Source organism: Sapajus apella, unplaced genomic scaffold (genome assembly GCF_009761245.1).
Source record: "Sapajus apella isolate SASKATOON/1434 unplaced genomic scaffold, GSC_monkey_1.0 scaffold56, whole genome shotgun sequence".
NCBI classification, from domain to species: Eukaryota; Metazoa; Chordata; class Mammalia; order Primates; family Cebidae; genus Sapajus; species Sapajus apella.
In genome coordinates, this window is record NW_022436996.1 from 4,864,819 (window position 1) to 4,892,516 (window position 27,698).

The 27,698-nt window shown below is 45.3% G+C and overlaps 1 protein-coding gene across 3 annotated transcripts in view; it reads right to left on the minus strand.

Moving 5' to 3' along the window:
* Window positions 1-27,698, minus strand: part of DPP6 (dipeptidyl peptidase like 6) — a 1,109,512-nt gene that overhangs the window by 813,272 nt on the left and 268,542 nt on the right. Inside the window, exon 1 of one of the 3 annotated variants that reach the window (XM_032245215.1) lies at window positions 13,601-14,290. The exons of the other annotated variants lie outside the window; for them this stretch is intronic. Coding sequence (XP_032101106.1) covers window positions 13,601-13,846 — 246 coding nt within the window. The 5' untranslated portion in view covers window positions 13,847-14,290. Of the gene's footprint in view, window positions 1-13,600; window positions 14,291-27,698 lie in introns of those variants that run through there. 3 annotated transcript variants of the gene reach the window in all.

The following is a 27,698-nucleotide window of genomic DNA, read 5'->3' on the forward strand; positions in this document are numbered from 1 at the left end:
TCTGTTCTCGCACAGGTCTTTGACTTATCCTGGCTGCCTCAGGAAAAATTTTAATAGTGCCGAATTCCACTGGCTCCCCAGATTTGCCTGTACCCCATTTCTATCTGCCTTGCTCTCTCATCTGTGGTTTCTCCCTTTAGACCCCTGCCCAAACGCTCAGTGTCCTCATTCCTCATGCACAGCCTCTCCTGACCCCAGTAAAGCCTACTTTCAGGGCATCTGTCTGTTCTGAGTCACTCGGCCCACAGAGTGAGAGGATAAAGGCAGTGGCCTAGAATGACCCTGAAATCGCCCTACCAAGATCACTTTCGGCCACTGCCAGGGACTCCATGGGCCTACTGGATACACAAAGAGAGGGATGGCAGAGAATCAGCCACGTGGACTCCCCACCAGGGCTGCTTTGCCGATAGCTGGCAGCTCTGCAGATGCCCCTGGGCTCAATCGATCCTGTGGGGATAGAGAGCTGGCCCAAAACATCTGGCCAGTTTTGTGTGTGGTGGCTTTTCGTACACACCATTGGCCCCCCTCTTTTCCCTGGACTCAGACTGGATACTAAGCTTTGGAGCTTTGACACATGAACTTGTATTCATTCATATTGCTGATGTGATGTCAGCAGAAAATGTATTTCTCTAAGTCTTTTGGTCTTAAATATTCTGAGGTACTTTGGCTAGATAAATCCAGGGGTCAGAGATCTAATCACCCACAGCTATGCATCTCCTTATCATCTGCTGTATTATCTTCATCTAATTGCATGCACTTTGGTACCATTTGACAGCTCCAGAACTGTACATGCTTATTAATGTGTCTTTAGATGAATGGCGCAGCCTGCCTGCAGGTCTCTGATTACCTGCTCAACACGCTGCCTGACACCCCCATTTGCAAACTGGAGGGTGTGGTTCACCTCTTCCAGGGTTGTTAAACAGTTCAGCACAGTCTTTTGTGGCTACAAAAGCACAGGAAACACAGATGTGTTTCCCAACACCGTCCGGCAACAGAAAACAGACATTGCAAATTGTTATTTTGCGTACTTAATCTCAGTGACTTGACTCAAAGGGTTGCTGCAGCATTGATACAGCCCAAAGAGGCGAGTTCTCCGGGTCATCTTGCAGATCAGCAGCCCTAAGACAAAAATTTCAGCCCCTGTTCTAGCACCATCCTAAGAGCCAGAGAGTATTGATTGTATTATCATAGAAATGTATGCTGTAGGAAGCTAAAGAGCCTCAGGCAGTTTCAGATAGATTACAGAATCCAGGAAGACTTTTTCTAGTGAACTGTACCTTTATGGTCTGGGAACATTAGTTTTTCTCTAATGATATTTAATTCAAAAACACTCTTTTTTGACTTCCTACCTGCCAGATTAAGAAATGATCACAGTATCATGGAAAAAGAAGCGGTGATGTTTTTCTTTCTGTTATATTGAGAATTAGGTAATGCAAATATCTAATCAAAACAACTTGTCATGTTGCTATATTTATAGGACTCTCTTCCCAAAATCTTGCATTCTTCCTTATGAGACCTTTGTCTGCTAGTTTGTCTGATAATTACGAAAAAGTCAAGAAAGTAGTCATCCATGGAAAATTTGCACGTATACTTGTTTTCGCTCAGAAAGGAAGTATAAAATATTGCAAATGCCAAATACTAAAAAATTTAAGCAGGTCCTACAGAAATGAATTCTGCTGTTTCCCTAGTAATTACTTTGTCTGCTCAGCTATGGTCCTACATTGGACAGGCAGAAGAGCTTGCCCAGAATCATGCAATAAAATCCTGATATGAGGAGAATCCGTGTGTAGACACATGTAAGCAGCCATACTGAAGGGTCAAAGTTCTAATTTCAGAACTCTTTCCACTTCAGCCAATATTTGGAAAACAGGTTTAAGAGAATGGTGATCATTCAGACAGAAGTGATCAAAGATTTTTTAGGCAAGATTGCATTCATTCGCTCACTCATTCAACAGATAGTTATTGAGAACTTTGATGCATCAGGCTCTGTGCTAGGCACCGGGATGTATCAGACAGCAAAACAGCCAAAGCCTTACAATAGGCTCAGCTCACCAGGGGGAAGACAGAAATAAAAGGAGTCCTAATAAGTACATTATATAAAATACTAGGAGGCGGTAAATACGATGCTGAGAGAAAAACAATGGAGGCGAGGGGGAGGAGTACCAGGAACTATCATTTTGCACAGGGGGTCAGCCGAGATGTCACTGAGAAAGTGACGCTGGAGCAAAAGCTTCCGCAGAGGGCATGAGGGAGCCAGTTGGGTGGATGCAGGGGAAGAAGGCCGAGCAGATGGAGTTGCCGCTGTGTGAGAGCCTGCCATGCCTGGTGTGACCAGGGGACAGTGAGGCAACCCTGGGCTCAAACAGAGTAGGGGCAGGTGTGGTCAGGCAGATGAGGGGTGGATCACCTCATGCCTTCACATCATTACAGGAACTGTGGCTTTTGCTCTGAAACGAGGGACCCCTGCATGGCTCACAACCTGGGGAGTGACAAGAGGCAGATCCTGACAGTGGCAAGGGCACCCTAAAAAGTGAAGGCCCTAGCCTGGGCTCTGTGGTGAAATCTCATCTCTACTAAAAGTACAAAAAATAGCCCAGCAGGGAGGTGTGTGCCTGTAGCCCCAGCTACCTGGGAGGCTTAGGTGGGAGGGTCACCTGAGCCTGGGAAGTTGAGGCTGCAGGGAGCTGAGATCATGCCATTGCACTCCAGCCTGGGCCACCTTGTCCAAACAAAGAAAAAAACCGAATGTCTCAAGTAAGATTAGAACCCAAGGTAATGACTGGGACTGCAACAGGTTTGGCTGGGTTTGGGCGAGAGGAAGGCAGCTCGTGGCCAACGATGGGGCAAGCTTTTCTGGGTGTCCTGTTGCAGTGGGAACATGACCCTCAGATGTGGGATAGATACCGGGGTGGTGGACACACAGGACCAGAAATGACCACTCAAGGTCCTCCCCTGCTTTGGAGACACTGGGATTAGCCCAGGTGCAGGCTGTATGAACAGGACTACATTTTTCCCACGGTTGGGGTAAAATAAGAAGCAGGTGGACCAGAGGCAGCAGGATTAAAAAGATCATGCAGCAGCTGGTGCAGAAGAAACGTTAGGATTCTGCTCAGGTACTCTCTTGTACCTGCAGAAAAAGCAGCCTTGCCGATTGATATGATCTCACTGGAGCCTGAGGACAATGAGGAAGCGTATTGATGATTTCGTATTCAGCAAGGCCAGCCGCCCAACAAGGAGCCCGGCGGCCCCTGCCCATCACAGCAGCTCCTGTTTCCATAGAAACAATGCCCCCTCTCCTTTTGACAGATAACCAGATGTAGGGAAATTTAGGGGCTGAATTTCCTATCTATTCAGAAGAACTAAAATCCTGGAAAGAAGGAAGAGAAATCCGTGACACCCTTTCCACATACAAAATGGAGATTCAGTTGCGACCGTCAGAACACTGATTGGGGGGAGAAAGTACTACGTGCTAAAGCTGTGTGTTTCTGCTAATGTTTCCCACTATTTAGATGATGACATGTAACCTTCAGTTTCTAAATTGGAAACAACCTTGTCGTGAATCCACATAAAATGGAAGAGCACAGCCTGTACCACGGATTAAGGTACATAGTTGTTTTATTTTCCACACTGGGATGTTCAACCCTGGAAAGCCTCCCTGTGGGATTCTTGACTTCTCTGCCTTGCAGGGTCTCCAGGCCAAGGCCCAAAAGCCTCATTTCTGACCCTTAGAAACCCTCAGAAACATTCCAGAGGTGCATCGTTTGCTTTCATTGTCACTATCTAGTAATCTGCCTATACCGTCCTTCTCCTGCCGACCCTTCCTGCACCCTGATCCCAAACCCCACACACCCTGTGAATGCATGCACCTGCCTTCTGGGGAACCAGCACCTTCTTGTTCTGTTCCCTCCCACCCAACAAGACATGCTCCCTAAAGAAAGGGGCTCCTGAGAGCCACACTCTCCAAGGTCAGTTGCCTTCCTGGGGCCAACTTCCATTTCAGCCTCTTTGGGAACAGAAACGCTTTAAGTGAGATACAGGAAGGAAGAAGGCACTCCCCACAGAAATTGGGAGACCACTGATCTTGCCTGTAGAGGAGAATGCACCTGGGCCCAGAAAGGAATGGAGACTCATCTACATTAATATTAACCTACGCAGCAGTCGGCACAGGCTAGGCTCTCCTGTAGTGATACAATTTCAGCAATTTATGAGCCAAAGTTTCTATCTCGCTTCTGCAGCTGCGGCTCCCTGGAATATTGCTGGTTTCCATGACAGACGGAAATCACACGCTGGCTTTTAAAGCCTGCACTTCGAAGGGCTACTCTCACTTCCACTCCCATCTCATCTGCCAAAAGGAATTGCACAGCTACGCCTGTGTGAGGCGGCGGAGGAACACCAGCACACCCCCCAGGTGCCACAGACCTGGAGATGTTTGCAGAGCCGCATTCACAACCCCCACACCCACCCAGGTGAGAAGCCAGTCCTCTCCAAACACTTAGCTGGAGTTCAAACTTGGAAAAGTCTGAACCAAACTGGATTCGCTGCTGTTTCTGCATTTGCAGCCCTCTGGCATCTCCCCCTTCCCCAACCCTCCACCTAACAGTTATCCTCAGAAGAGTCTAAGCTGAGCCTGCTTCCCGGGAGGGGATGCTCTAGCTGGCAGTGTGTGCTTAGTGTGAGGAAGCATGGGCAGGTGCCCTAGCAGAGGGTTACCCTGGATTCAGCGATTCCCTGAGGCACATTTTACTCAAACCTGCCGATGGAGGGTGTGCTTTGCAAATTGGAAAGGATACAATGAGTAGGAGGAAGAACCTAGCAGCTCACCTGGGCAAGTAGCTAGGTGCTATTTAACCTAAGCCAGGTGGCTAGAAAACCACCTGCATTCCCTCCGTGAATGTTCCTGGGAAGGCTGGTCAGGGTGCTGAGGGGGCTCTGGTCCTTTGGCAGCAGGAGGACAAGGAGAAGGGAGGACACAGGACTGCGTGAGGTTGTCTGCTTCAGGCAGGAGGATGCTGCTGCCCTTGCTCAGAAGCCATGGGAAAATGAGGGTCCATGAGCAGGAGCTACAGGGAGGCTGAGGAAGACATGCGCCTCCAGTACTTGTCATCCGAGCTACTCATGTCGGGGACGGGCTGCCCCAGAGGCTGTAAATACCCAACAACTCTAAAAATCTTCAAATGTAGAAAATAACTTCACCTCTCAAGGCTTTTATGGAAATGTCTCATTTTTAGGTTTTTAATGGTTAACAATTATTAGACGGACTTTTGCATGAAGCATTTCCAGAGTTTGAATACAGTTTAGAAAGTTGAGCGTCATGAACAAAATGGTTAGGGAGATGGAGGTCAGAGACTTTTGCTAGCACTCCTCCACCTTCAATTCCTCGCTCACTCCATGCTCCCAGTGTATCTCATCCATGCTCTCCTTTTGGCTGATGTCATTTCAAATATAGCATGTGTATCACACATAATCGTTACATGTAATTAGATCAATATATGATGGATAATCTAACAAAGATCCCATTGTTGCACAAAAACTTCAATCCCAATGGTTCTGCCTTTACACAAAATCTCCGGACAAGAGTGAACAAGTGGAGAGGGAACGGATTCTTTGGTTTTCTCATTTCCAGGGTGGAAAGATACCTATATCCCCATTCCATCTTTTTTAATGTCATAACACAGGCATTGTTAAATTTGACCCCAAATTATCTAAAAGCTGATGCCAAAATGAAATCTAAACACTATAGACAATTAAAAATTGGATTTTACAATGACTTTGATGACCTGGAAAATCCTTAAGTTTCCTTAGAATTGTGTGTGTGTGTGTGTGATTTTTATTGGGCATATTGCTAGGATGATTTCATTACATTCTAAATGTCTTCAAGTTGTTTACCTACAAGTACAGGGCTGAATGAAAGTAAAGTAGTAAAATTGGCTTTTTGCTTTTAAAGATCAAGGCTGTTTCAGGACTTGAGAACAAATTACTTGAGCCTGTAGGACCCTCTGTCTTTCCTCCATTTCTGCAGGGATTCTTACATCTCTGGTTTGCGTTCCTCTTTAGTTCCCCTCCCCCAATGCCTGCTATCAACACATGTTCTCCACCGTAGACTCACATACACCAACTCTGGGAAGCAGGATATTCCTCAATGTCCTGCCACCACCAGAAATTCTACCATCTGGACCTCATGGGCCTATGTGTCTCTGATCTTCCTAGAAAATGTGTGTGTGTGTGTAGGTGCATATATGTATATGTATAAGCACATATATATATATACATACTTACACACACCTCATTTTATATATATATATATATATGTATATGTGTCAACCAGGGGGCAAAACTAAGCACATATTGTGCTTCAAATGGATGTAAATGTTGCTGGAAAACAAAGGAAGTAATATATAAAGGGAAAAAAAAGTAAAACTATTGAGGAAACCAAGTCAGGGCAAAATCTGATGCTATTCTGGCAAAATTATGGGTTTATTTTTCTGCTTCAGCAATTAGCACACCCATTTAGAACCAAAATATTTTAGACTGTTACATTTTAAAGCGTTCGTACATTTTTAAACTCAGTGACATAATTCCCCAACTCAATTACAATAAAGTGAAATATGCTAAAAAGAACACAGGTGTGAGGAGAGAAGCTGAAGTTTTCTGAGGTCCAAAAAAGGTTGCAAACGATTTCCTTACAACCATTCACATAATTTCCTATAGTCTTCTTGTTTATAAAATTAGATGTCAATTTAAAAATTTTTCAATTTCAGATAATTGCATAATATTAGATCATTTTAGAGACAGATGTTCCAGCAGTTGTTCATGAGAAAGGCTGGTTTTTTTTTACATGTGTGTAAAATCAAACCAATGTGCTTGAAATGGAAGCAAAATCATAACTGGGCACATGGGCACTTGTGCCCTTAACACTGGATTTATTAAACAATTTAATTTTAAGAAGATTATAGTGACTATTATTCTTATAGGCAGTGCTCTATGAAAGGAATCAATATTGTATATTGCAGAGAAGCATTTCTCATGTGCTTGATTAATGCATTGTTATCATTAGAGTAATTAAAAGGAACAGGCTTATATACAATCAGCATGTATATCTCACTTAGCAAGTCCTGCCGGTTGCTTGCAAAAATTAAACTCACTAATCATTCTGACCCTAAAGAAGAAAAAGTTTTGGGTAAGAAATACGTAAGCTCTATTTTATGAAGGAAATGACTTCCAAAAGCCAACATTTAGAAAAATTCCTGTCTACCTAGTGACCCTAGAATATGAATTTTATGTGGGAAAATGTGTTGATTCCACTGTCAAAAATATAGATTAATATGATGCTATTTTAATGCTCTAGCTCTCATTAAATCTACAGGTAACATATACAAGTAAATGATGGAAAAGTGCATTGGTGGCAATGAAAAGAGGCATGCCATGGAAAACAGACTTGCATGCTCCCTGGAAACCCTGTGCTCCTAACACAGAACTCAAATCCCCTGGGAAGATATACTGTTGCTTTTTCACAAACATACTTTTTTGTCTGGCTCCAGAGAGCAAAGGCTTGTGAGCATATTGAAATGTGTTTGCTCTAATTCACAAGTGACAACTGATCCATCCAAATGAAAAGAAATCAGCCTTACCCTTACTAATATTTCGGCCTAAAAGCCTAGCTCTAGGTTATGGTTTTCCTCCCTAGCCAAGGTAACTGTGAAGGTGAAATGAGACACACGTGGCAGCGCTTTGAGAATCACCAGGTGCAATGCAGAGGTAAGGTATTTCTGATGCTATATTTGGCTGCAGCCATCATTCAGCCAGCACAGCCTCTTTCTGTCGGTCAATATGTTACTTGTAACAGAGACCGTTTCCTCATTACGACTGCATTTTCTGGGCTGGAATAGTAATCAGAATTTTGTGTAATTCTGTTATAGATACATTACAATTTCACCAAATTTTTTATTTAGGTGGAATTATATTTAAAATGTTAGCTGATTATTCACGTTACCAAAGCTTTCACTGTGAGGCTGTTTTGGGCAATAAACACTTTCTATGTGTTCACTATATTCTGAAGCACAAACATTAAACTTCTCAGGAAGACGGCAGCTGTATCCAGCAGGGTGCTATTATGCAGCACGAGAGGACCACAAGGGAACTTCAAAGCTCATCTAGTGAAATACTTAATGTTACAAGAAAGAAACCAAGACATTAGGAGAATGCAACTTAACTTATGCATGCTTACCAACATTGGGTGCCATGCAAAGACGTGGAAGAAATAGAAATACAAGTAGCAGGAATGAGGGGATTCGGCTGGAAAGTTACTTGCAATAAGCAGATATAAAAAAGGGGATATGATCAATAAAGTCAGGGAGGTATTCTGTGTGAATATCTTGTCAACACCACAAACACAATCTTTTAGCTGCTGGGCCTCTGGTACAAAAGCTTGGAAGAGAGATCAAGATGGAGATCCCCAGGGTCCTAGCAATCCCAGAATCCTCCAATTCTGCAAAACAGAAAAGCAACTTACCTCAGAAGAAATGCTGGATGTACATCAGGGCAGCAAAGCTATTTTAACCATCTTCTAATGTAGACACTACAGAATGTGTTTGACTCTTTTTATAAGGGCAGACCATTTACCTTCAGAAGAAAGCCAGAAAGGTAAGACATAAAATACAGTAGACCAAACCTTAGGAAGGTAGCAGGTTCCTTGGCCTTCCTACATAAGGGACAGGAGAAAAAAGTGATGCACCAAAGAACTCGAAGGCTGAGTTCATGTAACACTGAGAAAAACGCAACATACAAAAGTGGGACAAGCAGGTGGCAGTTGTCAAGAGCAAGAGCTGGAACAACATCAAGACTAAGGAGGGATCACACAGGTCATAATATCAGGTAACTAAGAGGACATCGCTGACATTCTGTGTACAGTTTCCATAGTGAAGACGGTACAGAATGGATGTTTGCATCCAAGCAAGATGAGAAAAAGAGGATTGTTAACAAGGAAGTAGAATCAGCAGTAGACTCCTTGCTTGAGAAGTTGGATAATAAAATCAGAAAGAAAAACAGGACAGTAAGCCAGAGCTAGTGGTAGAGGCCAATGAAGGCAATCCTTTTTTCTACCTGCAAGTAAAGAAGAAGGAAATGAAGGAGGAGAGATGAAGGGGTAACATTATTAGCAAGAGCAGCAGCATGTATTCACTGAGCACTTCTCAGGGCCTGGCCTCATGGCACCCACTTTGTAGGTGCCCCTGGGATGAGGAAAGGGCAACATTGCAACTCTCTACGCCCCTGCAACATCCCATGGCTATTCTGTAGGTGAGCACACTAAGCATTGGTCCTATCAGTGATGAGAGCGATGGGATCAGGTAGAGAGTTGAAAGATTCAGCCTTTGTCTCATTTATCAGGAAAATCATGTGAAGTTAAAAAATTTTTAATTATAGTTGAAACAGAAGAAAAGAAATAGAGTATATAAATGTATTTGTGGGGGCAAGAGAGTTAAGAAATCATAAGGTTGACAGATCCCAAGGACACGTTAATAGAATGCTGACGTTATACCAATGAAATCCAAGGTGGAGGAAAGAAGATGGGTTGGTTGCCAAAGACATGCAGAATGACGAGATTGGACCTTCCAAGGCTGGTGAACATCATGGGCAGTGATTTGTCAGTCTATCCCAGTTTTAACCAAATTGCTGTTTTAAAATCCTGTTGTCATCACATTTGTATTGTTAGGAAGCCATGAGTCACCAAAAATGAACAGGAGCACACCGTTTAACCTTAACAAAACGACTGCTTGGATGATACAGAAGACCCCCAAAACCCTTTTTAAAAACTAAAAAGAAATGTTCAAGCAGGAGCATGACAAAGTTCAGCATTTTAAAATTAGCCACAGTTAATCCAAATCAAAGTTACTAAATTCCACTAAACGTCACTTCCAGTAACAATTCCTTTAAGAGTCAACTTATTTTTAAACCTACACAATGAATTTTAAATCAGAATGGCTATTGATTCCTCAGAGGAGTTGCCCAAGTAACTGACTTTATAATTAAATAAATCTAAGATTTACAAGGAAATGGATAGAAAAGACGTTCTGGTTTTATTTCGATTTCCAGGTCAGACTTTGCATGTTAGTACTGACACACCCAAAACAGGTTTCCTGTGGAGCTACACAGGTGGGAAGTCCCTTGGTTGCCTGTATCGTTTGTGCATTTAGACCATGCATTGTTAGTCCGTTCCCAGCCATTCTATCTCTGCATTTTATTTTTCTGTGTAGATCTAGTTAGACCTTACCTGTGTTATCCTTGTTAGAGACTACCAGAAATTGTATTTGGGGTGTGGCTGGGTAATTGCCCATCCTTGTCACACTCAGGCACGTAGGTGTACACACATGCACAGAAGCAAAGAACTATATTTTATTTCTCAATTTCTACACAGAAGGACAAGAGGTATAAAGTCGTAAGGATTGTAAAGGTATGCTGCTTACCATCATCTTAGCGACCACGGCATGGAAGCTGTTCCTGTATCTTGGAACAGTTTTCCCTGACAACCCAGAAAACAACAATACAGCCACCAGCCTTGGGATCAGGACTGCAAAAAGTGATGGAGATTTCTCCAGCACTAAGCCACGAGAAGATTTCAGCACCTCAGACAGCTCCCACCGAAGCAGCAGCAATCCCAAACGCGTGCAGGTGTGGAAAACAAAAGCTAGGGTTTGTCTTGGGGTGTCAACAGTCGCACCACACGCAGTAAAATGCAATGTGGCCTGGGCGCGGTGGCTCACATCTGAAATCCTAGCGCTTTGGGAGGCCGAAGCGGGCGGATCACAAGGTCAGGAGATCGAGACCAACCTGGCTAGCATGGTGAAACTCCGCCTCTGCTAAAAATACAAAAAATTAGCAGGGCTTGGTGGCACACGCCTGTAACCCCAGCTACTCGGGAGGCCGAGGCAGGAGAACTGTTTGAACCTGGGAGGCGGAGGTAAGTTACAGTGAGCCTAGATATAGCCACTGCACTCCAGCCTGGGCGACAGAGTAAGACTCCATCGCAAAACTCCGCCTCTGCAAAAAAAAAAAAAAAAAAAGGCAATGTGTTTCTAATTTATTGCATATCTTCAGCTTTAAACTTGGGTAGCAAAATGATTGCTCAAGAGTCTTCAGTCTTGAGAAGTATCTGTATCTAAAAAGCAGTTTTTGTACCTGGTGTCTTTTTTTTTTTTTTAATATACCTAAGCAAATTGAAGGTTTTGTTCCTGGAGGAAAAGTGGTTTGATATGTTGATATGTTCATCTATCTTTTAGTAAATTTGGGGGCATAATTTTTCCAATTCTGAGTAACTTTTCTAAGAAGAGTGCATAAAAGTTTTTTTTTTTTTTTTTTTTTTTTTTTTCTTTTAAAGCATGCAGCATTCTGCCTGTGTCGTGGGTTTAATTATACATTGTAAACTTAAAGGACATATGTGCAATGCATTTTGCAGATGTATGCCAGATATATATGTACAGATAATGGGCATGTTGTACATATGTGTACATATACTCTGAGTACACTATATAAACACACAATACACGCCCACCTGCACACACGCATGCACACATGGTGTATTTTCCAGAGGAAAAAAAAAAAAGCATGATATTGGGACTTACATCTAAGTTAGAGACGCTGTTTAGAGCCCCATCAAAAAAAAAAAAAAAGGACGTTATATCCTTGATTTGTTTCTCGGGACACCTGTGTTTGTCTGAGATTCATTTCTAGACAAATGACACCATGAAAAGAAGGACATGTATCTCCAAGTTAAGAATGTTTTTAAAAGATGGAGATCATCTGAAATAAAATTCAGAGCTCTTGCCTTTCCTTTCTCCTAGCGACACCTAGAGCCTGTTGAGAAAAAAACTGTACATTGTTCTCACTCCCCACAATTCAACAATTTTAAGTCAGATTTAAGGCAAAAAGTACATCTTTTTGTTTGCATTGCAGCTTAACTGTCTTCCCCAAGACTCTCAGTAGTTTAATCCTCCAGAACTCTTCACCCTCCTCCAATTAAACCATTCGTCAGAGACTTGTAGCTCCTTAATCAGGATGACGAAAGAATCTGTCCATTTCCCTCAGGACTTGGCCCATCAACGTGAGGGACATGTCTTGGAGATCTCCCTGTTCAATCAGGGGACTCTGGAAATGATGCAGGAGGAAATCAGAAAACCTCATGCAAGATCTGATGCAGGGCTCTAGGGGGGTGTGTACCTGTGTGTGCAAACCACATCTCCCACAAAGTTTTGTAATCTCCATTAAAGTTTCCACATCCTTCATTCGTAAAATAAAAACTTCCAGTAACAACAGCAAAACCTCACTGATTTCATAATATCTGGCAATTTGGAATTGTCCCTGGGAAATCACCCAATGCCTCGTGCCGCTCCCCTGCCCCCGCCCCCACGCATACACAACTTTTGCACTAAAGAAATATCAAACAGGGAAATAGTGTGGCTCACAGGTGATGACCAAAACCTCCTGCTCAGTGCAGGGCACTGGTTATATCAGGGTAGACTAACTGAGAGGCCGGTGTGGGAACCCTGGGACGGCAGGGCCTTGCTTAAAAGGCGCAGGTGTGAAACAGCCTGGTTGTGTGTGTCTAAGAGCTGTACCAGCCAAGACAGACCTGCCTGTCGAGAGCCTGTCAGGGATTTTCCTCTTTTCCCTGGGAAGAGAGGCCTCAAAGAACAAGCACAGTTTCCTTCCTTCTAAGTCCTAGCAGCCCTCTGCCTCCCTGAAAGGGATCCGCAGGAGGTGGTTAAACTCGTCCATCTAAGGTCCCGCTCCTGCCCCGAATGAGTCATTGGTTACTAGGGCGATATGCAAATCCAACCTTTGAAACCGGGCTTCCACCCCAAGAAGAGTAGGAAATGTGCTGTTGGAGAAGTTTTCAGGGAACAGGGTCTAAGGCAGAGGTGCCAGTCCAAGCCTGGGAGGGGAGACAGACACAGTGACGTCTCTCAGCAGAAGAGCTGGGCCCTGGGACAGAGGGTTGGAGTTCAGATGCCAGTACTTTGGTATTTTTTTTCCGGAAAGGATAATCACCACCACCACCGCTGGGGGGGAAAAGTGTCTGAGAGAAGTAAGAAGAGGAAAGAGAGGCATTGAGACAAGGGACAGAAAGGGGAGGCGAGAAGGGGCACGATGGAGATTCCAGACACAGGTGGGAGGGAGAGAAGGCGCCTGAGACTGTGTTCCCGGAGCACGAAATAAATAAAAAATAAATAAACCAACTCGTAAGCCCAGGCCGATCGAATTCTCTCCTCAGGAGCCATAGCAGCATGCCATTAAAAACAGACATCCACGCATCCAGGGAACGCACGAATTCCAGATCCCAGCAGGCGCAGCACCCAAACCCTGCTCCCTCCAGCCACCAATTCTCGGCCGCCGCGGCCACAGACACAGACCCGCGCCCTCCCGGATGGACAGTGGCGTTGACCGCGATCTGGCGCCAGGGAGCGTGTCTGGGGGTGCCCGGGGAGTCGTGGGGGAGGGGGAGGGCGCCCGCTCCTACCCCCCAGATGCCCCTTGGCCAACCCGTCTCGCAGCCGCACGCTTGGCCCGGAGCCCCCGCCGCCGCCCCCCGCCCCCAAGAAGCTCTTACGTCCTCCTCGTCACCATCGCTCCGCGCCTGGTACTGGAACCGGGGCCGGCCACCCGAGCCGCCGCCGCCGCCGCCGCCGCGCTCCCGGGGCGCCGCCGCCTGCACCCGCGGGCCGAGGGGCTTGGCCCCCGCGCCACCGTCCTCCTCGGGCCCCTGGCCGCCCAGGAGGTGACTGGCCTCCGGGGGCGCGGGGAAGGACCGCGAGGTGTTGATCTTGCCGGTGAACCTCTGGTACAGCGAAGCCATCGGGCACCGCGCGCTCCTGCTGGCTGTCTTTGGGGCTTTTGAATATTTTGCTTTCTCTCTCTCTAGGGTTCCCACTCCCACCCCGCTCCAGATAAAAAAAAAAAAAAAAAACAAAAAAAAGGCGGTGGGGAGGTAGCAGCAGCAGCAGCAGCAGCAGCAGCAAGGCAAGCCCGGCGCCGGCGGCCGCTCCTCCCGCGCGCCACTCGCGAGTCTCCGCTGGCGACTCTGCCGGGCTCAGCCTCCTCCGCCCCCTCCCCGGCGGCTGGCGAAGCCGGGGTCTGACTGTGCTTTCTCTCGTTCCTGTTTTGATTTTTTTTCCCCCAACTCCTTGCCAAGGCCACGTACGGCCTAATCAAAGAGATGGAAGGAAGGAAAAATCCAAAAACATAAAGCGAGGGAAATGCCTAGGCCCCAGAATTTGGCACCACCTAGAGACCGGCACACATTCCGAGCGCGCTCGCCGCTCCCCGCCCCCAGGCCCCGCGCGCGGCTCCTCCCCCACCCGGGCCCCTCCGCCCCCTCCCCACCGGCCTCCTCCCAGCGCCCGGGGCCGGCGCCCGCAGGGACGACAGGGACTGGCAGCCCGAAGGGGGCCGGGGGACGCACAAAAGCGGACGAGGGCGGGGGTGCATGAAGAGGATGCAGGGGCGGGGACCGTGCGGGGGCGAGGACTGGAGGAGCCGGGGGAGCTCCGAGTGCCCGGGCCCTGCGGAAGGTCGTGCCCCGAAGCCCGCGAACGGACGAGGCGAGGGAACACGGAGGTCGAGGCGGACAAGCCGGGGGGCGACTGAAGGTGGGGCCGGCCCCGGGGCGCCCCAGCCACGCGCGCTACAGCGCCGGGTTCCCTCCGAGGGCTCCCCGGGCCCCCAGCTCCTCTTGCCTAACTTGAAGCAACAACAGAGACCCCGAGGCCCTGGGGTGCGAATGGGGCGAGGGAGAGCCGCGAGGAGGGCGCAGGGTGGTCGGGCGACGCTGGCGCGGAGGCCGCCCTCCCTCCACAGCCTGGCTCCCTCCGAAACCGCCCAGTCCCTGCGCCCCCCTCTCCGGGGGAGGGCAGGAGAGGTCGCGGGGCGGTGGCGGAGGCCCAGAGGCCGGGGCGCCCCTCGGGGGCGCTGCTCCCAGCAGCCAGCCGGGCCGTGACCGCGACTCCTTCCTCATTATGAACGCGGGCGGAGGCTCGGCTCTCGGGCTGCCGGCAACTTTTCCAAAGCCTGCGCAGCCCGCCAGCCGAGAGCGAGGGAGGGCTACGTGGCTCCGCTCGCCGTGCGCTCGGGCTCCCCGCCCGCCCCGCCGCAGGAAGGCGCGCTCCAGCGCCCCGGTGTGGACACCCGCGCCAGCCGGCTCCGCGCCTCCGAGGCCCCAGGCCCGGCCTCCCGCGCCCTCTCCTGCTCCCACCGGTCCTCCTCGCTGTCCTTCTGGAGTTGCCGGGCGCGCGTCCCTCTCGTCTCCTCCCCACGTCCTCCTAGCGCGCCCTTTCCCGCTCCCGTTTGCGGCCCTTCGCGGCCGGGAGGGACCTATCCCATCCAGAGCGCGAACCGGGACCGGGAACCCCCAACTCCAGAGGGGGGACCCGTGAGACCCCACTCCCGCCCACTCCGCCGCCCCCTTCCACAACGAGGCAGGGCATTGGCTTCATCTCCCAGGACTGCGTGGGGCTCCCTGCTCCTCCCGGGTTTCCACGCCTGTTTCCACTTAGGGTTTCAAAGTAACAGCCTAGGCCGCCACGCGCAAGGCCGACTGCAGGCTCACCCCCAGCCAGTCCTGGCACCGCAGCAGCCCAGGGAGTGGCCCGCCTGGGCCGGAAACTGCCTGCTCCTTCTATTTCCCTAACTGCGGGGGAGAAACTGGTTGCCGGGAACAAGTCTCCTGTGAAGAGACCTCCTTCAGTCCCTTCCACCTGCCTCCCTTCCCCAAACTCTCAATCCAGGGTGTAGTTTTCAGCTTTAACGAAAATTTGTACCACGCTCTTCTATTTACTCCACAGTAGTTTCTCTTTACTATGAAGAAACATCAGCTTAAAAAACACTTCTTTTTTAACAGCAAATACAAAACCAAGTAAAACCAGGATTCCAACAGCTAAGCAAGACTTGCTGCACGGGAGAGGACACCGAGCGGGTCTGGGGTGGGGAGAGCTTCAGCTGCTTCATTTGACTTTGAAGACAGAGGCAGCAGAGCCATAAAACTAAACTTTAAAAGTCATCACGGCCGGGCGCGGTGGCTCAAGCCTGTAATCCCAGCACTTTGGGAGGCCGAGGCGGGTGGATCACGAGGTCAAGAGATCGAGACCATCCTGGTCAACACAGTGAAACCCCGTCTCTACTAAAAATACAAAACATTAGCTGGGCATGGTGGCGCGTGCCTGTAATCCCAGCTACTCAGGAGGCTGAGGCAGGAGAATTGCCTGAACCCAGGAGGCGGAGGTTGCGGTGAGCCGAGATCGCGCCATTGCACTCCAGCCTGGGTAACATGAGTGAAACTCCGTCTCAAAAAAAAAAAAAAAGTCATCACAATTAGATAGATAGAAAACCTTGCCCTCATCCTCCTCCTCAGCCCCAGCTGCGCTTTTGATGGGAGGAAGCTGCCTCTCCTCACATGGACATGAAAGAAAGCTCATGCTGTTCACTGAAGCATCGGGATCCTGACATTTCATTAAATATAAATGCAGTTAGGGTCCCACTTATGCGATATACGCACGCTATGTATGAAATACGCATACATATTTTTACACAAACTAAAAGCATGTCGTACTAACATAGTGTATACAAAATACAATAATTACACAGAATAGTTGATGATATATAATACTTCATAGATGTGTGCATGTTAATCACAGATGAATACTATTGTGGGATAAGGCATATGTGCCACTTTTAAAAATTATATTCCCAAGGTATTGTAGGTATTAAAATTATAATTTAGCCAAAGTTTAAAATCTCTAAGAAAATATGATAAGAGATTTCTACTTAAAATTATGAAATGAAATCACTTTAAAACTCATAAGCAACAAGGGAAATGGTTGAAGTAAAAATTTGTGCTGGGAAGCAAATCTAACAATGAAGCAGGAGAAATGGAGGGCAGGGGAGGTGGGCAGGAAGGAGCGTGACTCTGAAAGATGCAGGTGTGAAAGGAGACAGGATGGATGCTGGGGAGGACTGAAAAAAACATGGATGAACAGGAGGATGTTCCTCAAGGACGATCCAGATGGAGCGCCCTTTACCCAACTCGAAAAGAGCTTGGCTACACTCTCGCAACTTGCACACTGAATGCCATGCTCCTGGGGACATTTTAAAGAAGGTTCTATACCTCGTGCGTGTGTGCATTCTTGTCTATTCATTCACACATCCTAATTTGGCTTAAGCGCTGATACACACATTGAAGTTGAGGGTGTCAGGACTCTGTGGTCCCATATATAAAAGAGTAAAGTGGGCTGGGCGCAGTGGCTCACGCTTGTAATCCCAGCACTTTAGAAGATCAAGGTGGGCAGATCACAAGGTCAAGAGTTCAAGACCAGCCTGGCCAATATGGTGAAACCCCGTCTCTACTGAAAATACGGAAATTAGCCAGCAGTGTTGGTGCACGCCCCTAGCCCCAGCTACATGGAACGCTGAAGCAGAAGAATCGCTTGAACATGGGAGGCGGAGGTTGCAGTGAGCAGAGATGAACAGCCTCTCTCTAAAATCAGTAAAGTTAAGCTTCAATCTCCCAAAAGCACATTTCCCTGGTTTTTATCCCTACCATTGTGTAACTGCTTGGATTTTACACACAGTTCAAAACAAATACAACTAACTACACCAACGTCATGTACGCAAACACAGTGGTTGATCAACACAAGTGTTAAGGTTTCTTGCCAGGTGAGCTCTACAAGCTTTGATCCTACTCAATGGCTGGTGCCAACCTCACCCCATGTTTTTTCTCTGTGGCCTCTTGGAGGGTCGCCCACAACCTTCCCACCTTCCTCTAGAATTCTCCCTTAGTTCTTTCACCTGCATTTCTACATTTAACCATAATCTACTCCTCCTTTTCTCCCACTTTCTAACTGTCCTTCTGTCACGTCCCTTCTCTGGATCAGTATCTGTAAGCTATATGTATAATATATATTATTTTCTCTCAAAATTCCTTATTGCCCTCTGAACATATATCAGATCTTCCCCAGCCCTACCAACATTGCCTCAGAAATTATCCACATGATTACTTCTCACCATAGAGGTGGTACAGACTCCTGCCATTTCCCATTTTCTCGTGATACAATGAGAGTTTCCACAGTGCTTCTCAAGGCTCTTAGGTTTTTTGGAGCATGAGGTTCAGAAGACACTCCGCTGTTTCTGTTTGTCCTTGGTGACCATTTGACCATAATCATGTTGTTCTCTGAAACATCTTAGTTCATAGATCAAGCTTTATTAGATTAAAAGAGATATGACTTCTGCTCCAAAATGACCCTAGAGTGCCTTGCCCTTTTCAAGCCACACACTTCTCAGGGTCTGGTCAATTAAGTTAAATATGCTTCCCTTCAAGGTTAGAGTGACAGGAATGAGTCTCTGCACTTTCATGCTTTAATTTTTTAACTAGCAGAGGTGATGGCTGCATCCTGGAAGAAGAGAAAGCTTGTGTCTGTTCTCTCTGGTGACCACTGGCAAGCCTTGTGAAGGACCACGTCCTGCTTGCAGTATGGTCAACCTTAGAACTGAGTGTGAACCCCAGGGAGCACCAGGCTCAGACTGTCTCCAGGGGGCATTGGCATCAGGTCACCCAGAGGCATTCTCAGGGTTTGACTCCAAAGCAACATTGAACCCAAAATGGGTAAAGATAGGGCCAGCCAAATGCAAGTTCTGTTCTGGACAGCAGCAAAACGGAGCCAGCACCACCTCATCAAATCCCACCACACGAATTAGAACTCTCCTGCAGGCTCGTAGAAACAGTTACAGAAAATTGAAAACTGGACTTCACTAAAAATTACGGCAGTTACAAATAAAGGAAGGAGACACAGTGAATTTCTAAAATGTGCATCTGGAGTAAGATTTAGGGAGGACTGAGTGTGAGCACAACTTAATTCACCCGTGAAAGAGATGGCTTGTCTGCCAGAAATGGCAAAACAAAGTAAAAAAAAAAAACAGCAAATTGGCCTCCAGGTCCAAGCACTGCAGATTCCAGTGCATTCTTCCATCTCTTCTTCCAACCACATAATGACTTTGAGATGTAAGGAGGAAGGAGAGAAGGGTCTTCCTTTACTTGACAAACCACCTGTTCAGATGTTCAGTGGGGCAGCCTGAGTAGCAGCCTCTTCCTTCAAGTGCGTGACAAAGTTGAGCATGTGATTAAGCTTCCAACCTATAAATATCCCGCTCCCAAACACTCATCTCTGAGTCCTAAATGAAATAAGCCATTACTTCCATATTCAGAACTGGAACAGACTGAAATGTAGTTCAGCAAATATTACTCCCCACCTCTCCATGCCCCCTGCAGGGAAGTATCTCAACCTGTCCCCCCACACCTACTCCCATCCTGAGTTTGAGATTGGCCATGTGACTTACTTGCGGCAATGGAATGTGCATGGACATGATGCGGGCAGAGGCTTTGCAGTTGCTTTTGTAGCCTGGCTGGCTTCTGCACTCTGATGACCCACCATGCAAAAACATGCCCCTGTTAGCAGCTGATGCTTTGGCCTGGTCCCCAGAACAAACACACTTGGAGAAGACCTTAATACAACCCACAGCCTGGGGATAAGCCAGATAACTGGGGAGCACAAAGCAGAGTCTCTTAGCCGAACCCAGTGTAGACCAGCTGAATCACAATTAATCAGCAGAAATGTGTAAGTCGCTGGCAGTAACTGGCTAAACTGCATGCTTGTGTCATTAAAGCCAAATCAATGCATGAAAAATGGCATAGCGAAGTCAGTGATTCTGGTAGGCGCTTCCCTTACTCGGTTAACACCTGAGTGCTGACGATGTGCCATTCATTGTGCTACGTTCTAAGGATGAAATGATGAACTGAAGTGAGCTTGCTTTCATGCAAAGATAGTCAACGCTCCTCGAAGTAAAGCCAGACTGATACTACAAATCATCAGACTGATAATGCTTTCCTTTCGTGAATAGGTGCCATTTTCTCAATTTCTTGCTCATTTTGGTACATTTGCAGCACTTACTACAGACTTACTACAAAAGGACTGTTAGAAGCCACTAGATCACAAATGTGTTCACAATAAAGCTGTAATTTATTTATTGTAAAAGCGCTAAGTAGCATTTCTAATCCACTCATACAGCAGCTTTCAAAGGGTTGTTTCCTTCAACAGCAGTGAAAGTATCATCTAGAGACTTTTTGGAAAGCAGATTCACGGGCCCTATCCCAGACCAACTGAAACAGAAACTCAGGGCTAGGGCCGGGCAAGCTGCATTTAACAAGCTCTCCAGATGATTCTGATGCATGCACAAGTCTGAGAACCACCACACTAGAGCAATGTACTAGAGCAATTTTCTTCATGGCACCAAGGTGTCCCAAATGTTTGCTTAGGTCTCAGATAACAGCTTGCACCTTTAAAGTATTGAACAAGGATTCTCCTAAGTCTAAGGATTTTTCAAGAAGAAAAATAAACCATTTAAATGAGGGAGGTTTTTTTTTTTTTTTTTTTTCCTCTTTGCTAAGACTTTTTTCAGAATCAAAAAGGAACGGAGCCCAGTTGGTCTTGGCAGGACATTTTCAGATGCTGTTTCATCCTTGAATTGAGGTTTAAGGCTTATGTCAGAAAGAAGGTAGTAGTCAAAAGGGAATTCTCAAAGCAGAGGCAAAGATATGGTCAAACTAGGATACCACAGCTGTTGCGGCTTATCTGAGATACTCTGACTTTGTTCCTCAGCAGAGATCCTTTACTATCTTTCCAGAATATATGCAATTTGGCAGAAGAACTCTGCAGAATTGCAAAGAAAAAATAAAGCCTTACTTTCAAAAATTGATTTCATAAAAAAATCCTCAGTGCCTCTGGTTTGGACTCATTACTTTTTTAATGCAATAAAAAAAAATCCTGTCCTTAATTAAAAATCAATAAAGTTAATAAACATATTTAAGTCAAAAACTGATTTTTATGAACTTAATATTCCCAAATCCACTCCTTTAAAGCACACTAAGGTGTTCATTATAAAATCCATTTAATTTTATTTTTCACCATCACTTAAGATAACCTCTATATTTCAGTGCACAAATGGAAATATCTACAAACTTAAAAAATGGATTGATGCTACTTTAGGTAGATCAGTAGTTTTTCTTGAATTTTAACATATTCTCTGAACCACATGCACATATTTAGTATTTATAGGTAAACATCAATATATACACACAATAGATCTTAAATATGGAGAATGAGACCTAACCTGGAAAAAGAAATACCCCACACAAGAGATATCAGTGCAGAGCCCTGACTCATGCATATATGTGAGTTCTCATTAATGAAAACAGATTACATTAAGAGCAATAAAACTGAAATGAAGCCATGTATCTGCTTCTTGTGGGTAATTTAATTCACTGCGGACTGTAACTTTATCAGCAGCACTATACCCATTTCCGAACAATTTCCTTCTCATAAAGGGGAAAAATAGGTTTGTCTATACTACTAATTGCATTTCAAATCATAGTAATTTGGTACTCAAAAAAGTAATTCTCCCAACAATTACTTATATTTATATTTTGTTTGAGAGGTAAACTGAAATTGCCCATTGGCTAAATAAATCCATGAGTCACATGAGCCTGCAATTTGAACAGCCTTTTCCTCACTCACAGCAGCAGCAGCAACATTGACTCTCAGCTGCAGCAGGATGAGGTGGGTCCTGTTTGTTCCCTAAATTTGTGCTCTGAGTCCCTGATGGGTTTCATTAACTCAGTCCTCTGCAGCGCACCCATAATCACCGCCATTGTGCTTCTTTATAACCCAACAATACCCAAATTACATCATTTATGCAGACCCATTTCAGTCTTTGTGGGAAAAGTTGGATAAATTAATGCTTTGAAAGGACTTTGAAGGCTTTCTTAGCCATCTTGAAGTAAAAGAAGAAGCAGTGTAAGGCGATATTCACATCTGCCTTTCAGGATTCCTTTTTCAGTTTCTCTCTCTCAAGGCTCTGGTATCATCCACAACTTCAGCTGAACTCAAAATGAGATGTAAATGGTTGATTGTGGCCTCAGTGAATGCTGAGTTTCCCAATTGAGATATTCAAATCCCTAAGATAACTATCTTCCTTGAGTAGGCAATTTTATCAAATGACATAAAATTATCCAATCCAAATATACCAGGATATGGAATACCAAACTCATGAGTACTCCAAGATAAAACATAAAACTTCCAATAAGACACCTGGTTATACTACCAATCCTTGGATGGTATGCACAGAGGGGTGCTTCACTGAAAAACTTGGAATAGGTACTCACTTTTTTTTTTTTTTTTTTGAGATGGATTTTCACTCTTTTTGCCCAGGCTGGAGTGCAATGGCACAATCTCAGCTCATTGCAACTTCTGCCTCATGGGTTCAAGTGATTCTCATGCCTCAGCCTCCCAAGTAGCTGGGATTACAGGCATGCGCCACCATGCCTGGCTAATTTTGTACCTTTAGTAGACGATGGGGTTTTGCCATGTTGGCCAGCCTGGTCTCAAACTCCTGACCTCAGATGATCTGCCCGCCTTGACCTCCCAAAGTGCTGGTAATATAGGCAAGAGCCACCGTGCTTGGCCAATACTCAGTTGTTATTCACTGATTACATCTACATTGCATGAAGTCTACCAATCAAAAAACTTCAGGCCCAGAACTCCATGGGTAGCTCCCGATTTCTTGGCAAGGCAGCCTGCTTGGATTTATCCATATGATTAAAAGCAGTCTCCATGATGTTTTTAAAATGATGGCATCTCCAATGCATAGAGCATCTCAGTGAATAAACCACACTCAACTCTTGGTTTCTACTATTCAAGTGGAATGCTAGCAATTTCTTAATCAATTTTCACAGCTATAGGAAGAGAATGTAAGCAAGTGATCCACAGACTCTTCTCTCTCCCATTGAAGTCGTTGATCTTTGAGGAAAAATAATGATCACTAAGTTTAATGCAATTCGAGTTTGTCTTAAAATCTTCCTTGAAAAGGGGGCTGGAGAGCTCCACAAGTTGACTAGCCCTTACCTTGTCCCAGATTCAGTGACTTTTAGCTCAGGGATAATGTCACCTTATCATTTTCCTTCATGGTATTTGTCATATCTAACTTCTCAGAACATTGCAGAAGAGTTCTACAATGCTATCTTCTATTGCTCCTCCACTTAGAAACAGCCCTAGGTTTGTATCGCACTGAACACTAGGAAAAGCTTGACATTTTTCATCCAATTAGTGCTTTGGATAAGACTAGAAGGTTGTTGTTGTTTTTCAAGAAGAAACGATATGCATTTTCCTGCGAGCATGGTTCATGTATTTTTCCCTCTTAATGAAATACCTGCTGGTATGAACAACCTTTCCTTGGTTGCCCCAGAGCTGCACTCATATCCCTTCTCACTTATTTCCCTGCCAATATAGAATATCCACAAGTTAAGGATATCTGCCTGATGAAGCAGAAACAAAAGGTTTTCTGGGAGACGATGGCAAAGATTATTTTTCTCTCTGGTAAAAGAGAGTGGTCAGAGGAGGAACCCCTCCCCTGGCCTGCCAACAGCACTTCCTCCTGTTTTCTGTCTTCAGACATAGTCATAGTTGTGTGAGGATTTGATGTCCAAAGGTGCTGTAGCCTTTTTGAAACCATGAGAAGGAGGGGCCAGTGTTTGCAAGGCTACACACCCTGAGTATAGCGTGTAGTTACTGAATTAAAACCAGAATTCTCCTCCCATCCCAGACAGAAGCCCCTGGGCTTAGCCTCTTTCAGCCAGGAATTATTTCACAGCCAAAAGTGTTTCTGTAGGACACACTGCACTCCTGGTTCTTCCACTGCCCGACTCTTGCACCAGGAGAAGTTGCTAAGAATCAGATTCTCATCTTTGACATAAGCATACTGAGAGACCAATCCTATCAGCTTTACTTAGAGCATGGAGCACCTGAGAGGGCAAATCAATCGTTATAGAGAGGAAACCCCAAAACTTCTTTTATGTACCTAACCTTTAAAACACATATGGCTGCCTGTAGCTCATAAGCCAAAAAGAAAATCATTAAGCTTTCCCACCTGATTCTTATTTGCTATTGTCCATGACTCTGGGAAAAATACCAGTGTATTTGGGATTTTTATGGATTTTTGCACATTTCTTCAACTAGAAAATCTAGAGGAAAATGTGTGTCAATGCTCGAAGGCTTCTTAAACATGTGAAGAGAACAGGTTTTGTGAGATGTTTTCTACCCAGGATTAATAAAGCCACAGAGGAGGAGTATGGGTCTGAAAGAGGACAGTAGAGGGAGGACAGAGGAGAAGGAAGAAGGCAGAAGAGAATCAATGCTTTAGCAAATTTATTTTAAAATAACACTCTTATGTTTACCTGCACTTTATACTTAAATTGTGTTGAAATGCACACCCCATTGCTCTAAAGAGACTCCTAAGAGGCTGGCTTTGAGCTGTCATCAAGAGCTAGTTTGGAACCCACTCCACCAAGGCTGCTGTGAGCTGAAGATGACAGGCTTGAAATCCTCTTCTGGGGGCAGCCAGGAGGAGCTGCACAGGCCGCACAGTGCACAGGCCAAGTGTGCATTCAGAATGCTAGTAATCAGAACAAGAATCACAGTTAAAGGAAAAGTGTTCCAGCCCCCGTGAACATATATAGAATTTTGCGCTCAGAATATGTGAGGGAAAGATACTTCAGCACACATGAGGTGCTTTTATTAGTTACAAAAGTATCGTTCTGGAATTGCAAACAGGAGAGGCAAGCTGATTTGATGAGTGTTTAGGGCCCTCGAGTTTTAGTCCAGCCTGCAGAATCATTGGTCGAATGTGAGTCTTGCCCCTTATTTACCAACCTTGTTTATATATGGCAGGGGGGTCAGGCACTAAGGATTCTACATGCACAGTCTATGCTGCAGGCCATGTTACACAGAACCGGCGTTGAGAACGGAAAGGAAGAGAAACAGGCTCTTGAAGCCTGCTGCCTTATCTTGCAACTATTTTGATGATTTAGACCCCGTGTGCTTTTCCTCGTCTTGATCCAGGTGAATAAATCAGCATGAGGAAAATAGACAAGAAACGCTTCTTATAGCTTCATGTATTTCTCTTTAATTCTCTTTTCTTCTTTCTGTTTCTCTTTCCCATCCATACCACACCAACCGCATCCCCCGTGATAGCACCTCTGTCTGCAGAAGAACTTGGTAGATCCTATTCACTTACAGCTTTTGATTTGTATAACCCTCTCATGAATTCAGCCAACTACAAACATAAAAGCAGCCAGACACACAACAGAAAAGACAAAGCAAAACAGAACCTCAGAAAAGCACTGGTGTTGAGCACACGGAGAGCAGCTTGGAGCTTGACATTGCCACTTGGGGGCGCCCTGGGAGCTCAGAAATGCCAGTTCAGTCCAGCTCCAGGAGCCCGGGCTGACTCAGGGCAGCCCCTTCCTTCTGACCACATGGTTTCTGTATTCCACTCATCACACGGGAAATGAGACTGCCTTTTAGAAGACTTGTTTCCTATGAAAAGGAAGACTGCTGCCCTATAAATGTTTTAAATGCTCTCCGAAATATTAAAGTCAAGTCAGTAAATGAACCAGAACTCAGTCTTCTCATTTATTGAAGAGTCAGATATTCCAGGAGGAAGGGGAGTGCAGACAACGAACCTAATTTCCGTTTATCATGGAGGATGGACAGATCAGACAGATGAGTCTGTGTGCAAATCATTCAGTGATTCAGAAGGGATCCCGGATCACCTTCCACTGGGCCATTGGTGGATGGGGCACACAACTGTCTGAGGGACGTGATGACGCTAGATTAAAAACAAGCATTACTGGGCCCATATTGCTTTATTCCATCTATCACGGAATAAAAAAGAAATCCAGAGAAAAGAAAGAGGCTATGCTGTTATGGCCGACAGACTGAGGAAATTGCAAGTAAATTCAGGACCTTGGAGAGCAGCCTTCGATGTTTACTTCTGCACCCGCCTTCTTGAAAACTAGGAATTTTCTCATCTTTGAAAAGATATAGATTCATTTGGCCAAAAAACCCAGCTTTTTAATTTGTTTTCAATCAGTTTTTAAAAGGCATATTTTCCTGTGAACCAGCAATGTATCTGGGAACCTAGGACATCAAGAGATCCACTGGGTAACTGGAGATAAACTCTGAATTCACTCATAAACTTTCATCCTATGAAGGGTTTTACTGAAGAATAACAAAAGATTCAACTCTGGGGCAGCTTTATGAGCATATGTTTTACATGTACTATCTTATAATGGAAAAGTTCTCGGGTAAAGGTAGGAGAGAGTTTGGGCTCAGACCCAGGTCTGAGCGCTGCATCTTGCAGGAAAATCCCCAGTAATCTTTGGACACTGGCTTCTGTCATTTCAATGACTCATTCACTGGAAACACATCCCAGGATGTTGTGAAATTAAATTTCCAGATGGCAGAACCATAGGCTTACTTTAAAGCCCAGCTCACACGCCACCTTGTGGCTTCTGAGGTGTTCCATGATTCTTGAAGGCGTAACTCCTAGCCTTGCCAAGTCCTCATAACCTCTACATGTGACTGCCTGCCTTATAAAACACAATACTCTTTACCTTGTGCTATTCATCCATTTATTCATGCGACACACATCACTGAACATCTGCCATGACTGGCCAAGTCTCATTTCCCCCATTATATGTTCCCTAAGAAGATCTATGTCTGATTATGGTTCATGCAAAAACTGTCATATACAGGGTAGGAGCTCGTTAGTATAAAGCTCACTTAAGCCACACTTATCTGCAAAGAGTCTTCAGAAATGGTGATTGGATGGAAGATACTAATATGATTCTGGAGTCTGCTATTGGAGCTGCTCTGACTGGTGACTCTGGAGATATTTGTGATGGGAAGATCCTACATTGTTAACAACAGTGCCTTTCAAAAATGATGAACTAGAATCTCCTGGTAGGTCACATTTAACATATCATAAAATTAGCACGAGTGTATAATTTTTTAAAAAACATTGAAAAATCTGCCCTGCTGTGTTTTTCTTCTACCTGCAGGATGCGTTCCTTCCAGACAGCTGTACTGCTGGATGCCTCCTTCCTGTATCTCCCCAGCAGAGGACAAACTCCTTAAGAGGAGGGACCACTTCCATCTCCTTTTCTGGTCATACAGTGTTTGTCATGGTGCCTGGAGCACTGGAGTTGAGCAACAGGCATTTTCCAAATGAATGAATGAGGCTTTGACAACAACAATAACAAAATCATGGTAGGCAAGTTTGGGTTTCTATCATATGTAGGAACTGCTGACGTCAGTTTAGAGAATCTTTCTCTGAATTTTTATCATTATGTATTTTATATGGGTGGATTTATTAGCTTCTAACATCTTATATTCCCAAGGAGACCATAAAAAGAGAAATCACTGTCAGATCAATCAAGCAAGACATCTGGGTATATGTGTTATCAAGCTAGATTGTTAGCATAGGATCCCAATAGTGATTTATTAAGGAAAGGTACTCAGTGTACCAGGGCTGGGTGGCCACAGTGCTCTCCTTTACACTGTGTGAAAGCTAGCAGCTTTCAAGGGTGAAGAGATTGTCCATCCAGAGGAAGCTTAACAGGATGAATAGGAAAAGGGCTTTGATTTGGGATTTTTCCTACATTTTGGTGATATAGCCATTTATATCTAAGAGGCCAATGAAAACACATCCTACAGAAACTAGTATTACAAAACCACCCTTGGAATAGATAGGAAATCCTCTTAAAGTAG